The following is a 17,815-nucleotide window of genomic DNA, read 5'->3' as shown; positions in this document are numbered from 1 at the left end:
TCCGGCAAAATATATTTTACTTTTCAAACTAAAATTGTGTGAATGTTGTAGAAACAAGGAGTCACACCCAACTCAACGATCAGAGCTCAGACCCATCTCATTCTTCTCCCCTTGCCTTCCCTTCCCTCCTTCCCAGAAGCCCTCTCTGCTCTGAGTGGAAAATGCTCTCCCTGAATTCAAATATCACCGCTCGCTGTGTCTCCCCACAGGCCTATCAGTACCTGGGAGTGAACGAAAAACTGGGACTCTCTGGGAGACCCGATCGCCCTCTGGGCTGCCTTGGGACATCAAAGGTGAGCTATGCATTGCAATTAACGGAAATTTACGTTGGCCCAGAAGGCTTATCGGTTCGTGGACATTAATCTTATTTTATTTTAGCAATTAAGCAGACTCCGAGGATGGTGCCTATGTTATATGCTACGTTAGTAATCAGTTAATTAGTATTTGTTTCCCCTATAAGGAATTTACACTTTTTTGCTGATTGGCCGTGTCGGGTGGTGGAGGGTTACGACACATTTATAAATAGCGCGATCTAAACCCAAAAACGTTGATTATGAATAATATTGGTCGCGAAAGCCTACGTGTTAAACTGACTAATTGGAATTTGCATGTTTTCCCCATGGTCACGTGGATTTTTCTCCGGGTCCTCAGTTTTTTCCCCTCCACATTTAGAGTAGTTGGCTGCTGTACATTTCCACATGATAAGCCACTTAGTTGAGCTATCATTTATGGCCACATCTGAAAAAGAGCTAGATCGCTAAACAGGCCTTACCTGGTTAAATAAAATATAGTTTAGTTAAACAGGCGAGAACTACACGTAAATGCATTGTCTTGAGTGGTGTATGATTACACAGTTGACAAAAACTGAGAATGTTAATGTCCCGGGAAGACTTGCAGATGTCCCAGGACAGCAGCTACGAGGACATTTGCCAATCCTAAGTGTCACTTACAATGATGTTGTTTATGCTGCTATGTTCACCATGGGCTGCCCACTCTAGAAATTAAGTTGCATGCAAGGATGCAACGTGCAACTGTTCTAACCCCTTTTGATGTTTGCTGTTGTGCATACAACAGCAATTGATTGGCCGGATTAGGTCACAGGGGTCATTGAGGAAATCCCAAAGAAAACTTTAAACATGGCAGGATTTTATTTATAATTGACAGCATGGATATATTTATGGCAGAAAGCTGAATTAGTGTGTTTTGATTAATTTAATGTACACACTCAGTGTAGTTATTTTACCCTTATTTAAATTGTTTCCAACCTTGTTTGTTTGAAAGACATTTTTTTTCAAAGGCCAAACCAGTGCCTTTATTTGCATAGAACTGCTGCCAGGCTCCTTAGGGCAGGACATCTAGGCAAGAGGATAGGGATGGTGGAAAGGTCAGGCCTTACTTAGGTCTCTCCAGCCTCGACTTTATTAATGAGACATATGTGCCTCGTTACAGCCATATGGTATATAAGGATGGCGCAAACACCAGTCATTTGATTTGTTTTCATGAGCTGCGATTCACTTGAACGGTTCACTTTGTGCAGTTTCATTGTTTCTCACGGGACGTCGCACAGCAATATGGCAACAAAAAAGATTTTGCGCGAGAAAAGTTTCAACTTCAGCTCAAGTCGCTCGTTAGGGATGAGTGGATGGTGACGAGCGTTTGTGTTTGTGGCAGATTTACCGGATCCTGGGGCAGACGGTGGTGCCGTGTCCGCTCGTGTTCGACCTGAGTGATTTCTACATGTCCCAAGATGTCATGCTCCTCATCGATGACATCCTGGTAACAGAGCAATTGCATCTGCACATTTGTCCACGGTGACAGTTGGGGCAAGTGTTGTAGCGAGCACGAAGATTCCAATCCAAAAGACAAATAGCTGATATCTTGCAAACACTAGCCTTGGTAACGTGCCCAAATCTGTCTGATATGAGTTAAGTTTTGTTAATAAGAAGAACGCATTTAATTTTACAGTCTGTTGTGGAATTATAACACTGTTTTGACATCACTACATCGCCATTGAATTATAAACATGTGGAAGTGATCGTACCATTTATAAGCAGACAATATTTCTCCTTTACGTATCCCCGCACACATACAAATAAGGTATTTTTTACATCACCTATCGGCCCAACTGCCTTTTGGCATATGCATATATTCAGCAGCGTTGATTCAGTACAAGCAAACCCCGGGGCCGGTTTTGACATGCAGTGTCTCATCGCCATACTGATCATCGCAGGTTGGTGAAGTGGGTTTGGGGGGAAGACCCAGGATTAGTTCAGATACCACTCGCCGCTGACGCGAGACTATGGACAGGAATCAAACCCGGGTTGCCGGGTTTCAGAGCTCGGTGTGCTAACCACCGCGCTGTCGCCGTTGTCCACTCCGGTTATTGATGGCGCAAAGTTATCCGCGGATCTCCTATTTATCTCCACGAGAAATCCTCCCGTCATCCCCGCTTACCCGCAGATAAGAGGACTCGCCCACGTATGGCGGCAAACATTCATTTGTTTCTTCTTGGTTCTTTCGATAAAGTCACGTAGAAGGGAAATAATAAAATAATAAAAATAAAACATAATAAAATACAATTCTCACGACGTTTCGGCCACAACGCAAGCAGCCGTCGTCAGGTGAAGAACAGGTCTGTCGGAAAGACAGCGTCTAAACGCTCTCGGTTGAAGTTGTGTCTATGTTTGTATATCTGGATGGCTTCATGGACAAATCGGTAGTACCCGGGGAGGTTTGCAGAGTACTTTGGTATCAGAGAAAACAAATCTAGAATTACGATTTGCCTTTATTGCCCCAAATCAACGCGGATAAGAGAAGCGCTGCTGTATTTTTGCAAATATGCACACATTCGAATGTTCACGTCTATGTTCATGCATACATCCCGTATATAGGACGCGCATGCATGTGCCGCGTGTATGAATATTACATGCAATAATGCATTGGGCTATCAGCTAAATGTAGCAGCACTGCTTTTGCTCACGTCATCGCCGGGGTCATCGTGGTTTGTTTAATGATTGATAGTTTTTATGACAATTCACATTACATCTGGTGATCATGCTTGACACAGGCGCCCTGATAAACTTGGATGAACCCACGCCCAATTAATTATATATTTGTACGTGCACACGCATTACTGCCTCTGTGGCTGGGTAATAAAGCATTTGATAATGAAGAAATATGAGTTAAATGTTATTGAGATCAGTCACCCAAGCCATTAACATCTATTTCTCTGTAGCGGGCAATCGATGTTAGGTTTCTTAAACAATATTAGATTACATAAAGAAAGCGATGATTTCCTGTCTGGCCCAATAGACTGTTGGGACAAGTTCTCTTCGCGAACATCTGTTAAGTAAAAAAATGCACTCAGTTTGGTGGCTTGATATTTTGCTGTATTTTACTGCGCCATCTCAAAAAACGAAAACAACCGACCAAACTAAAGAATTAAGGCAGTTTAAAGAGGTGAGCTTTTAAACCACACTTAAATATTTCTACCGACTCTGCCTGATATCAAGTGGCAAGACATTCCATAGCTTCGGCGCTACTGATGTTGTGTATCTTCGCTAGGAATTAAATCCACGCTACTGGGACCATGGTATAGTGAATGAACCACTGTTCTAGCGTTCCCATATAAATAGCACATGTGTGCATATAATAGAATGCACCTTGGATTTAGATGTATTTTAACATCGTTGTATCTCTGAGCACGGTACGGTGCACAGTTAGGCAAAAAAGACAACGATACCCCCATTTATCTTTGTAGACTGTTGGGGTAGGTGCTGTTTTCGAGCATCTATTAACATCAACACAGCCCAGGAGTGGGTTGGTGGTGTTGATTTTCACACGTGGCACCAGCTCTTATAAGTCAAACTCTTGTGAAACCAAGCATAGTTCCTGTCCCCACTTGCTAACGATGTTAATAATGTACCAGTTGAAAGGGTAAAAACCTATTACTATTTTTTGCCACTGCTAAAGGAGGTCTCATAGTGTAAATGCTTACCCCGAGCTCTCAATACTCTGATAGTGCGCTCTCTTTGAGTTGTACGCCTTTTGGCGTCATCTGGTCCAACACCAATGGAGACTAGGCTCTAAGAAAAGCTGTCTCGGGTGTGGACCAATCAACTTCAAGGACAGTGCATATCATTATCATCATCAGAGTTGTTTATTTTTGTTTGCATTTTGACTGATTGTGTTGTGGTTATTGCAAACATGATGCCTTGTATAAAGGTGTCAGTTTTTGTACCAGTTGAAAGGGTCATAACCTATCACTATTACGATGTTAATAATGTCGGGGAATCAAGCTCAGGTTCGTAGTGCAATGGGCTTAACCACTGTGCCACTGCTCCCCGGAGTGTGCGCTCCTAGACACGCGCACGCACACTCGATAATTGAAGTGCTGTCCCTCGAAGGCATGGTACATTCTCCAAGTTAATGTTCCTGACCTGATGCTTCCAAATTGCGCCCTCTGCTGGCCCAAACATCCCTCGCCTCTGTCCCCTGGCCATGCCTCGCGGCCGTGCGGGATTATAGAGGCACAGCTGTGCGACCGATAGGATTAATGAGCCGATGTAAAGCACGGCCACACTCTGGATCGTCAGCCAGCATTACTCGTGGCCTTTGACCGTGCCCAAATGAAGCGTCGCTGCAATATTGTACGCGGACCGGGGTTTTTGCATATAAACATTCCTGACGGACCCTCGGACGCGTAGAGATGCACGCGGGAGCGCGCGAGCGTGCAAACATTTTCGCGTAATTGAGCAGCTGTCAAAATGTACAAAAAACGCAATATTGAAAATACGCGTAGACTTTCACGCATTGCTTGAGGTCGCAATAGCCGTGCCAACGTGCGACACTCGATGCATTTTCACGATTGCAGAGGTCGTGAATGTTGTTAATGACCCTCGATGGAGAATGGATAAGTGTGGAAAGTAGTTTCATGCAAAACCTGCTCCCCATTGTGCTAAGAGGTGGCTTGCATTGATGACGTTACACAAAATAAATGATGTGTTGAATATAATCATCGAGAAGTATTTGCCGCACTCACCCCCATGTAAGTTCCATCATCGTCATTCCAGTATTTAACTGCATGTTAATAGCACATTTATCATCATCCCTCTAATTTACTAAGTATTCTTGAGTGTAATAGATATTGTAGTTGGCTTAGATTCACGTGGGTATGTAAAACCAGCTTAACTGTGACCCTGTGTGATGTTCGTGAGACACACTGCAATTAACTTAATGATAAACATCGACGGATAAGGTCCTGCGGTCTCTGTATTTACGTTCGTTATCATCACCTCTGGTGCACATTTGTTCAAAGTAGACCAAGTAGTAAATGAACTTTAATGATATGCATGGGCAAATTTTATATTATGGCCTGGTTAATCCTCGTGGTATTTTTAATAATTCTCTAAGAGTTTAATTTATATGTAAATGCAGAGATAACGTATTTATATATGAAGTATGACTGCCTCTACCTATATGTCAGCTTGAATATTAGATGATATACAATGTAATTACTACACTGTGGGCTGTATTAATCACGAGTGACGTGTCCGTGTTTGAAAAAAGATTTGAGTACGAAATTTTGACAGCTGTACCTAACACGGTAAGTTTTTATCGCCGTAAAAAAAACTGCAAATCTGTCACCCATACGTGACACGCAGCCTTTACCCCCCCCCCCCACCCCGCGCCCCTTCGTTTTGAACTTAAATACTTCGGTGACCTTTTTTCTTTGCCCCGCGTCGCTCGCTGACGCTGAATTCCAATGGCCGCCGCCCTACCTTTGCTGTTACGTCGCCATTCTCTCTCGTGAGCGCTCGCCCCGCGGTGTCATCCCCCCAGCCCCCCCCCCCCCACCGCCTTCCTCTGTGCCGTTACTTTATTCTGCTTGCCGTGGCGTGCGAGCTAACCGCCCCCCCCCCCCACCAACCCCCCTCCGCGCGTGCTCTTCCCACAGAATTCGCTGCAGTTCATTAAGCACAACTGGAAGATGCACGGACGGCCCGTCTTCCTGGTCATCATTAGGGAAGATAACATCAGGTAAGGGGAAGCACCCCCCCCCTCCCCTACACGTGTGGCACGCGCGCTTGGCACGCGCACGATCCCCTGCGTACGCACAAACACACGCGCCGCGTGTACGAATTTTATATCGCGCTGCCACAAACAAAGACGAAAGATCCGCAGTGTAGCCTTCGCACAGAGTTTTTTAGTGCAAGTCCCGTCAACGAGCAGCTATGAAGGCCGGCACAGCACACGTGGGTGTGGGTGGCCAGCAACACGGAATATAACTCAGGTCGCCAGGTTCATAGCGCAGCGCACGCACAGACAAAAACACACACACGCACTTATCCTGGCACACCTGTATGTACGCATGCAGCTAAGAGCACGCACTCTTGCGTGTGCAGATACAGCGGCGCTAACAGCAGCTGCACATATATCCCAGCGCACGCCGAGGTGCACGCGTGACGTGCCCTGCCACGTGCCGTGTCCATGCAGCCCTTTAAACCGCAGCCTCAACTATGCCCAGACCCACGAATGTAAATTGCGACCCACTTTGTTGGGTGGGACCCACGGTGACTTTGGCTCCCTAATTGTCGTGCATCGTACGCTCTCCTCGGCAAAGTGCGCACCGTGTGTTCTATGAGGCCCTTGCGGAGCGGCCCAGAGAGTTGTGTGTTTGAGCCTTCTCTGTTGTCTGTTGGAATGGGTTTGAAGGAGCTGCGCCTGCACCACCACCACTCGCAAGTGTAGGCCACTTGTAGGGATTATTTTGGGGTTTTCAATTCGATTGAAGGCCCACTAAGGGAACATCAATTCGGCAGTGCACATATTTGGCGACGGAGCTTATGCCTTTCTCCAGCGGGGTCTGCCTCAATCCCTTGTCCTTTAATTTCTCTGCCAGTGGGAGGCATGAAGGGCATTTTTTTTTCATGGATTCTGGGCTTAGCAGGTCAGGATGCCTAAACATCACAAGTGGCTTCGGACCATTAGAGGGATCCACACAGCAGCCTTCAGTGACACCTTGTGTCACCCTTGCTGGTCTTACGATTCTAAGTGCTCCAAGGCAGCTTGAGTGAGTGGAATCTGTCTTTATGACATACTTGTCTTCCCAGGTTGGGCCATCGTTTATGTTTTCCCAGAAGAATATGCTCAATATGGATGACTTTCGTCATCAGGCTGCCTCTGAAAGGTCTTAACAATAGCTCAGTTATTTGGTTAATATTGATTCTCAAGCTCACAATGCACGCATTAATTCAAATGGAATGTTTTTCACTTGTGTATATTGTACGTAGTGGCTTTGTGAGGCATCGGAATCCGCCAGTTGCCGCTACATTCACCGAAGTGTTTTTCTAATAGAATTGACGAATGTAAAATTGTCACCCTGAAATGTGACACGTGGGAGTTTTAGTGAATGCTTGCAACATGACAATTCAGGATTCAGCCTCGAGGCATTTCTTTGTTCTCTGGATTGTAAAATTGCTCCAAAGAGACACTCCCAAAACTTGTTCCCGGTGTCAATAAGGTTACACGACTCTAATCACGCACGCGCACGCACACCGGATTACAACACACATCCCCTGACTTCTCAACTTTCAACCACAGTGATCAAAGGTATGTTCTGTAATCCGGAGAATACCGTGTTCACTTTTCAGTAACTAGAATGAGAAAACGCTGTTGCTAAAATATCTCGATGAGTATGCTTGTTGAAGTTATGTTATCGTAATTACACACAGCCATCACTGTCTGCTTGAGCACGGTAGAAGGTCACTGGGAGAAGCTCAGGAATGCCTCATCCCATCGCTGCTTTCTGTCTGGGGGTTATTTCACCGCGCTGGTCAGAGGGGGGCCCTCGATATGGAAAGAGTGATTCCCTGTGGAGCGTGGCTCGTAAAACAATTTCACCGCTGGCACTTTGGCAAAAATACAAAACAGCTTAAATAACCTAACACCCCCCACCCCTTCACTTCCCCAACACGTTAGCTCTCGAGCACACTCCGACGCAGGCGAACGGCCTCATACAAACCTGGAACAAATCAGGGTGCTTTTATGAGCACACTGGTATCCCTGGCTAGCTTGACGCGCCAACAAAAAAAAATCCAATTGGCTAATTAGTTTGAGTGTCCGACCGACACATTACCGCTAAATTGATCCACTGCTGCGTATGCCCCGTGAGGCAGCAGTCGAAGTGGGTGTCGTTTTGTGATGAGCGCCGAGCGTCATCTGGGCTCTTGCATGGCAACCCGCCGGGATGAAGCCTGACTCCTCAGACAACGTGCTCACTCACGGCAGCTCAAGATGCCAACGATTTTTACCTGAAGGAGCGATCTCTTCATTCTGTTTGACTCAGCCTGACAACACCGAATAAGTGAATGTGTCCCGAGTCTTAAAAATGTACACACAGATGTGTGTGTGTATATATGTTGTTCGTCTTGGTTCTTTCGGTAAAGTCAGGTAGAACGGAAATAATAAAAATAAAACATAATAAGATAAAAATTCTCAGGACGTTTCGGCCACAACACAAGCAGTCGTCCTCAGGTGAAGAAACAGAGCTGTCATAAAGACAATGTGTTTATGTTGTTGGCCACCCACCCCCTTGTGTGCCGTGCCGGCCTTCATAGGTGCTCACTAACAGCACTTGCCCCGAAAGTCAGTTAAAGGCTACATGGGGCATCTTTGTCTCTCATATACATTAGGAGTAATAACATGCTTGTCGACATTTTGTCAGCTAGATATTTTCTTGCACATGCGGCTTCACGTGTTATTTTCAACAACGTTACAGAAACAAAGGCAACCGGCGTACTCGGTTATCAAGTGACTGACGCATACAAAGACCATCGTTGTATAGACAGACAACCATTGTATACATCGACAACCATTGTATTCATACATATGTAGTGGCATAGTGCTGGCTGCTGGCGAAACAGGGGAACTGCGGTGTACGGGAGTACTGAAGTCAGCACGCCATGATATACACTAGAGAGAAAAAATTGAATGAATTGGAAGAGAGACCACGAAAATGGAGATATAAATGTGGATGATGGTGAAAATATCACTAAATGGTGAAGAGCGTTAAACTAGGAGGGATCCGTGCAACAGAGCCTGCCGATTTTCTAAACATATTTACACGTTTCGATTTAAAGCTTTCGTGACTGCAGGGATTCATCTTCTTGGTTCTTTCGGTAAAGTCACGTAGAAGGGAAGTAATAAAATAATAAAAATAAAACATAATAAAATAATTCTCACGACGTTTCGGCCATAATGCACGGGCATAATATGACTTTGAAACCCCCCGCCCACCTCCTACGCATTTCCCATAAATATGCTAAATTCATCTTGATATGCAAATTATTTTGTCAAGGCGCTCTTCTTCCCCCCTCCAACCTACGTGACTTTACCGAAAGAACCAAAAAGATATTTACACGTGCTTAAGGTGAGTTAAATGATGACACTCTTTTTTTGTGAGAATTTCCGCAGACCTTTTTGAAACGCCGTTAATTATTCGCAAGGTTCGTAATTCTGTAATTGAGCGTGCTTAACGCGGCTGCCTTGTTTTATGTGTGTCTGTGCGAGATCTTGTTTACAGGTAACAAATGCAGCACGCTTAGGGTAGCACAAACTGCGAGATGATCATGCTCGAAAGCGATCAAAGCCACAGAACCAGATGCTCAAAAACACCCCACTCAATATCACCCTCCAGATGCACCCTGACTGTAGGATCATTAATTGAGTTACCCTTCTCTATGTTACCATCTGTGTATATGTGCACGTGCACATACGTTTGTGATAAATGTGGGGAGCGGTAAGTGCACTGCGCTATGAACCCGGTGACCAGAGTTCAATCCCCGTTCACGGCCAACACCAGTGACGATTATCTCAACCGGTCCTGGGCCTCCCCTAGGTCGACTCAGCCTCAAATAAGTACCTGGTGCAGTGTGCAAACATCGCCACTAGGGAGACAAAAGCAGGCGGGTGTGGCGTTGACCACCCAAACCCCTCGTGTGCTGTGCCGGCCTTCATAGGTGCTCGCTAACAGCACTTTCCACAAAAAGTCTATTAAAGCTATACGGGGGGGGATCTTTGTCTTTGTGCGCGCGTGTGCTCGCGTGTGCTCGCGTGTGCTCGCGTGTGCTCGCGCGTGCGCAAAGGGGGAGCCGATTCAACCCAGTGCTGGACATGCTGGCCTCCTTCAAGCAAGGCAGCCTCGAAGGGGTCAAAGTTCGCATTGATCGACTGCAGGTACGGCTCCACGCTGCTCGTCTAAAAACATGACTCCCTTGTTACCGTGGCGGGCGGCACGGCCACAGGTTCCGCCGTGACCGCAGTGACCTCCCCGGACGTCGCGCCGTGAGCCCGAGATGTCGTAATTCAAGAGCGGCGGTGCAGGAGAGAAAAAATGTCGCCTTTTGCTTTGACACATGAGGCAGTGCTGCTTGCGAGGCCTCCCGAGTGCCAGTCACTGTTATTTTAAGAGCCGCTGTTGACCTCCGGGGCCACAGGCACAACAAGCACGTCTGATTTAGAGACTTTTAAATCAAATTTGAATCAATTTTTCATAAAAACACTTCAGTCTTCTGTAGAGTACATATCTCAGGGCTTAGGCCCGTTACAAATGTGTACGCGAGAAAATAATCTTACACACATCCTTTTAAACGTAGTTGTTGTCTTTTTTTTTTCTGCTTTCCAAAAGTTAGCAATGATTTTAAATTTCGATTTAAAGCTTTCGTGACTGCAGGGATTCATATTCTTGGTTCTTTCGGTAAAGTCGCGGAGAAGGGAAATAATAAAATAATAAAAATATAACAATACAATTCCCACGACGTTTCGATTGCAACACAAGCAATCATCATCAGGTGTGAAAACCTGATACTGTGGTTTTCATGGTTGTATGCGCTCGCATTCATGTTCAGAGAGTCTGAGGTAAATACATTCAGTTTAAATGTATAACATAAGTTTTAACATAAATCGATGAACTACCTTAAAGAGCATTTGTCCAAAATCATGACACCGCCATTAAACCTGCAAGTGGCATAATTGAATTTTAGGCAACATTTGCAGAAATTATTTGGATACTTTGTTTTGCAACGAGAAATTTTATAGCTGCTGGGCTGCAACCGTTTGAGATTCTGGTCCAAACTGCCCCCCCCCCCAGTCTCCCACTTCGCCTCATTAGGTTGAGTGAGATTAGTGTGCAATGTCACCACGTCTGCTTTTCTGCTGCCCTCTTAATGTGCTCTCGGACGGTGGAAATGTTCCCAGAAACATGAAAATTCACTTTACCTGTGCGCCCCCGTCATCGGTATTCAACGCTAACTCGTTTTGGACACGTGTGTGATGCAATGCAATCGGCCAAACTGTGACCAACGAAATTAAATTACATGTCACTGAATGTGGCCAAGTGCCTTGAGGTTAATGCTGTGTCGGAGCGCTGAGGCAGTGCTGTTGAGCTTCTGGGTTCAAACCTCAGCAACCACCCTTAATTAAGCCGAGTCCTTTTGTCCAATGTATGGTCTCAACACAGTGCACAAAAAAACCCATCATATGAAATGTAGTTCATCTTCTTGGTTCTTTCGGTAAAGTCACGTAGAAGGGAAGTAATTAAACAATAAAAATAAAACATAATAAAATAATTCTCACGACGTTTCGGCCACAACACAAGCAGCCGTCCTCAGGTGAAGAATGAAACACCACCAAGCTTGGAGCGTATATTTAAGCTGGGTTGGAGGGGGGAAGAAGAGCGCCTTGACAAAAGAATTTGCATATCAAGATGAATTTAGCATATTTATGGGAAATGCGTAGGAGGTGGGCGGGGGGTTTCAAAGTCATATTATGCCCGTGCATTATGGTCGAAACGTCGTGAGAATTATTTTATTATGTTTTATTTTTATTATTTTATTACTTCCCTTCTACGTGACTTTACCGAAAGAACCAAGAAGATGAATCCCTGCAGTTACGAAAGCTTTAAATCGAAAAATGAAATGTAGTTGTTCACTTACTTTGCGTTATCTCAGCTCAGCATAATTAGTTTTGATTGCCATGCCTATTAACCGTTTTTTTTGTAAGGAAAATATACAACAAAAAATGTGGCTAAAGATGCCTATTTGAACGACTTCAGAAGTAGTTCTGTGACGTAATCTTCCGGCACAGTTTCTTGATGCAGGGTGGTGCATCGCAAGTCGAGAGAGAGTTGCAAATTGAACACTTGATGATTTCAATCGCGTGAGATTGCACCAAGAACAAATCTGATTGTAGTTGAGAAAAAAATAAACAATAAAATTGGGCAACGGTGAGTCACATTCCTCTTAAGGTGGCCCAGTTGTGCTCGCGATGTCGGTAACAAGAGTCAACCCCTTGAAACGGTACGCTTTGGAAAGCGTGCCTCTTGATTCAATTTATTCAAGTCGGCCTGCGAAGGACAAGCAGTCTCTCACTCGATTGCCATCATTCACTGCCTCATGAGGCTTAGAGCAGTTTGAAGCGATGCCTCGCTTCGATGGTTTGATATTCGGTCGTGAAAAGCCTTTAGCCAGCCACGAGTGGAGAGATTCATTGGGTCAAAATGCGATCGACGCATTGGCACATGGATATGCTGTTTTTGTGAACGTGACATTTTTGTCGGGTGGGTGGAGGGTTAATGACAAGAAATTTGGCATAAAGCTACCACGTGGCCCAACCCAATAAACAAATATGGATAATGTTACAATTTCTGTGAATATTATTAGACAATCAGGAGATTCTTAGTGCTTTTAACATTGGCTGTTGTTTTTTTAATTGATTTTGAGACATTTCTAATCAGATTAGGGGGGGGGGGGGAAAGAAGACTGGTTTCTGCGGGTTTTTTCTATCCTTAATTATTGGGCTCATTGTGTGCCTCTTGTTAAGTTAGTCCGATCTCACGGTGGGCTATGATGGGTTAAGGTGAGATTTCATTTTTTTTTCTGCAGCAATGGCTGGAGGTGTGGGAGAAGGCATGTCTGGGTACCTTAGTGGGGGTTCTGTGGCTGACACACTTGGGGATGTAAGTCGATTGCTAGAGTTCACGGAAAGCTTGTGGTGAGGTTTATTTTCCAAAAAGAAGTGGAAATAATTTACATTTCTCCCCCCCCCCCTCCCTATTGCTCAACAGACACTCATTTCTGGAGCAGCTATGGAGCAGCTCGACTTTTTGCGCATCAACGATGACGAACCGTACGTCACCCTTCTTCTTGTGTTGCATAATTTATTTATCCCATTGGCATCTGTGTGTGTGTCTGTGGATAACCGAGAAATCGTAAAACTTGCGCTTTGGTCCCAGGTTCTGAGACTAGATTGTGGCCTCATCTCCCCCCCCCCCTCCCCCGATATGCAAAACGGCGAAGGCAGAACACTCTCCAACAAGCGTGTAATTTGTTAATTTGCACGGACTCATACATTCCTTGACCTCACTTTACGAGAGTGGACAAGTGCGTGTCAGTGCCGTTGCCAGATTTGGAGTGCCACTCATGATGAACGGCATTGCCCAGTTGCTACTTGTAAATGTCTGCTGGTAATTAACGCCACTTTGAGGAACTGTAGGCAATACTTCAGAGACGAAAGCTGGTAAAAGGCCGAACATATGAAGTGCAAGGCTGTTTATCATCAAAGACAAAAAAAGTCACCCTGTGCTGCCTTATAGATTTTTTTGGGAAATTACTGTTAACGACCACCTATTCATGCTGGCACCATGGCCAGCCATCCTTGTCTTGCACATGCTAATGTTTATACACTACACCGGGTACTGATTTTAGGCTGAGTCCAGCTAGAGGGGGCCCAGAACTGGGTTAGATATTACTCTTCCAAGGATATTGGCTGCGATCTGGAATCAAAGTCAGGTCACTGGATTCGGAGTGCAGTATACACACCACCGTGCCAATGCAGTGGATATAAAAAGCACACGTATGCACACATTGATAGTACATGCATTTTTTTACAACCCAGATTCCACTCCAAATACATTACCCGTAGCAATTAAGAGTCGTGAAATGTATTTCCCCGGTGCTCTATATTTCATGAGAATATTTGCATTAGAATTAAAACTGTCAGCGGGAGGAAGCACTTCTTTTTTTTTTAAGTTGGCTCTGCCGCATCGTCATTAGAAAGCCGTGCCACACTCGGTCGCGTAAGCTGTGGCAGCGTGTGAGATAAATACATTGCTCAATGAGTAAACAAATAGACACATAAGCTGGGAATTTTACCAGTTAATATTTGTTTTTATCCATAATCCTCCACAACAACGCATAATGCATCGGTATATATGCAATTTTTTTGTTGTTGCTTTGAACAGGAGCCCCATTCTTTGTTTGGAGCGCTCAACATTTGGGAACCCTGGAGCAGATGTGACGTGACCGTGGAGTTAAACCTGGTCCACAGTTTGTTTGTTCAAAGAAATGCTGCTCAATAATTTTGGTCAGAAAGCGAATGGGCTGATGGAATAAAAATACATTTTATCCCCATGTGGAGACTTAAAAAAGAGATCTGTTTATACGTGTCGACCGATGGCACTTCACACGATGAGCTCGCAAACTGCAAATTTCAACAGATTTAATCCCAAATCACACGTTTTGCTTTCGCATTTCATAGCACGCCGAGCGAGTCGCGTCTTATAGCAAAGAGCGTTCGGGCCCCCCCCTCCCCCCCCATTTCAGACCTTGACCTTGTCGGCAGCTGGGAGGGGCCCTTCCCTGGCAGCACGGGGGCCATTAGGGCAGGGTGTTGTGTGATTCCCCACAGGCAGGGAAGGTGTGGGGGGGAGGGCCGTCCCCACGACTTGTTAAAATACGAGAGGCAAGGCTGCCTATGTTGGAAGCGGAATCCCTTAATGGCCATCGAGCCCATGTTCAGCAAAGTGCTGCGAAGGCCGTGTCAAATTCATTTATCGTCCCCCGTCAGCGTCGCACCTCCGTGGTGTTTGGCCCATTATTTTCGCACCGCCCTGCTCGAATTCCGTAATGTTACGGGTGACGCTGTTAACGCTGCCCGTGACGATTGAGTTGTTGTCGTGGATGATCCGCACGCGCGCACCATCGGTCAGCCGCCGTATCGAACCACGTGGGAACATGTCGTGGCTGTCCCTCAACACATCGGTGGGCAGTGAAGAGTTTGCCCAATGGCGTGACCCGCGGCCAGCGGTGCACAAACCGCGGATCGCCGTCGTAACGCCGTGGCCCGCTTCGGCCGTTCCCCCTCGCGGCACATCAGACCTTTTCCGCACAAGCGACTTGTCAATCAGTCCACCGGCCAAAAGCTCGGACACGAACGTACGAACATTGCCGGTCAACTGCCCCCGCCGTGTGAAACGAAGGCGAAGGAGGAGTCGACGCCGTGTTTGTCGCTCGCTCGGCGCCGCTTGGGGTCTCGAGTGCAGTGAGGCAGCCGGGCGGTTGGGGCACTTTGCCGTCGTGTTCACTTGCACACAGCGAGGCACACCTCCATGTGTGACTCACGATACTGTGGGTATCACGTGAGCAGGGTTGGCGACGCACAGTGCGAAAGAAGTTCAATCTATATATATACGTACATACATCATGGAACGATCTTTATTTCCCCCCACTATAAAGTCAACATTAAAGGCCACGTGTCAAGATTAATTAAAGCGGGCCGTCGTGGGCTGGAGTCATGGCCCAAATGTACAGTTCCGGATTTGCAAATTATCCACAGCGGCTAAATTAGAATTCTTCCCCTGTCGGTGTTGGACATCCCCGTGCACCGTATCTGCGCGTCTCGCTGGATTTAGCCGGCTTAAACATGTTTCGCCAAAGCAACACGGTTTTTAGTTCACTGCCAGATGTCACAAATACGAGACATAGTGCGTTATTTAAACTGCCAAAATATATATTGTATATCGTGATGATAGAGAGAACTGGAAAAAAAAGTAATTCATTAAAATGGTGCATTTAATAATAAATTTCCTTAATGGGGGCACCTTTCACTGGTTCTCTAGCACGTGATGACTCCTTCCCTGTGTGAGCCACCAATCCTGCCTGCCCTCAAGCGACTGAATTATGTAGGAGTCTTTGGATAGCGGTCGTGTTTCACCATTCCCATTATTAACGTAGTCGGATAACAAGTATAACCCGTAAAAACAAAGTTTTTCACTCTAAATCCTTTATATGCGTGGCGGCTAGAGTTCTCTCGTCCTCTGGCTTGAGATGGCTGCGACCTATGGGTCAGATGATTGCATTGCACCATTAAGCAATTGGTAATTAAAGATTTAATTTGTTTTCCCTAAACAGTGTAAAATTTTGGAAAAAAAATTTCACGAAAATTAATTGTCACACACAACGAGTCTGTGTGGAAAATGTCAGCTCGATTGGATCACGGGAAGTGGGTTAAAAAATGACCGAAAAATTTGCACGGTCCTAAGCAAGCAAGCAAGCACGCGAACTTAATATAAAGGATTTCATAAAAAGGTGCATCCCTGCAATTTCTGGCAGAAGTGACCTTCACAATACAAAGCTCTAGAGAGCCCCTTGATTGGGTGTTTGGCCTACTCTTCCACACTGCCTTGGAAGAGGAGGGAGCACCCACAAATTGTCCCACACATGTGACTTACATGTGATAGTCGAGTCAATGCTATTTTTGTTTTGGTACATTGGCGTCTTTCTCGCACCAAATCTGCCACTCAAAACGCATTAAAACTCAATATAACATTTAAATATTCAAAAAATGACAAAAAAATATATATGCATACATTTACATACTACCTACAGTTGTTGAAAATTTAAAAAATAAAAGCAAGCATCATTAAAGCTCAACATAATTTTTTAAATATTCTAAACATTGACAAAAAATATATGCATATACAATACTATCTACAGTTGTTGAAAATATAAAAAAGAAAAGCAATTTGTGGCGATGAGTCAGTTCTTTTATGCAAGTGCAAAGAGATGCGTTTTGAGTTGTGGCCTGAACAATAATAAACTTGCCACTGCCGTGCCGAGAGCTGGAAGCAGCGACCTCTGGATTACGAGTCCCTGTGTGCTGACCTTGCACCGGGGCAGCATGCAGCCAGTGCAGTGGCCCCTTCATAATTTGTGAATGCCCGCGATCAACTAAACGATCCCTTCTCCCCACACCTCCCATTGGCGTGGTTGGCTATGCACGGCGCGAAAGAAGTTCAACGTGCACATTCTCACACGGCGCGCGCGCTCCTTCCGTTTGTGGGCGCTTGCGGCGAGCAGGGTCCCCGAGTTCCAGAGGCTGGAGGAGCTCTCCGTGCCCAAGCACCTACGGGTCAAGCGTCAGTCGAGCACGCCCAGCGCCAGCGAGATGGAGCAGCAGGCCGATCTGTCGCCGGCCGAGTGGGCCGCCACCGACACGGCGCACATCCTCATGAAGCTCAGCGTGCGTGCGTGTGCGGTCCCTCTCGGGGTGTTGTCGTCGTCCCCCCCCCCCCCCCCCCCCGGGCAGCCGAACCCAGTCCGCCGCCACGTGCCCCCAGCCTTCTTTACCCGCTCCCCTCCATCTCTGCACGTCCACGCGACGTTTGTTTGACGCGCTGTCCGACCGGGGCCTGCGTTGGACAACGATGGAAACCCGGATGCTTGGGGTCTTGTGGAGGCTTCTTTGTCCTGAGCTTCATTGTCACGAGGAAAGGGTTGTGAAAGAAGTTGGCTCGAATTTAATTTTGCATGATCTACGCCCTATTCCGCCATGCAGATGGGACAGGCGTTGCTACCTACTTCCAGGCGACATTCCCATAGTGCACGAGGTCAGCTGCTGGGATTTTCTTTCTCCGCTTGCTTTTGTTCTGCGCCTCTTTCCTGGTCAGCGCCACTGTCGTCACATCTCGTGTTGAGTT

General features: G+C 46.0%; 1 protein-coding gene across 3 annotated transcripts in view; it reads left to right on the top strand.

The window, feature by feature from the left end:
• Nucleotides 1-17,815, top strand: part of PHKB (phosphorylase kinase regulatory subunit beta) — a 197,446-nt gene that overhangs the window by 146,379 nt on the left and 33,252 nt on the right. For all 3 annotated transcript variants that reach the window (XM_061548725.1, XM_061548726.1, XM_061548727.1), the window contains 6 exons: nt 210-293; nt 1,672-1,776; nt 5,957-6,039; nt 10,146-10,236; nt 13,124-13,185; nt 17,196-17,358. In XM_061548725.1, coding sequence (XP_061404709.1) covers nt 210-293; nt 1,672-1,776; nt 5,957-6,039; nt 10,146-10,236; nt 13,124-13,185; nt 17,196-17,358 — 588 coding nt within the window. The remainder of the gene's footprint in view (nt 1-209; nt 294-1,671; nt 1,777-5,956; nt 6,040-10,145; nt 10,237-13,123; nt 13,186-17,195; nt 17,359-17,815) is intronic.

The sequence above is a fragment of the Lethenteron reissneri genome, chromosome 9 (assembly GCF_015708825.2).
Source record: "Lethenteron reissneri isolate LAM-NWPU_2019-01 chromosome 9, ASM1570882v1, whole genome shotgun sequence".
NCBI lineage: Eukaryota > Metazoa > Chordata > Hyperoartia > Petromyzontiformes > Petromyzontidae > Lethenteron > Lethenteron reissneri.
This window is presented reverse-complemented; position numbering and strand designations above follow the sequence as displayed.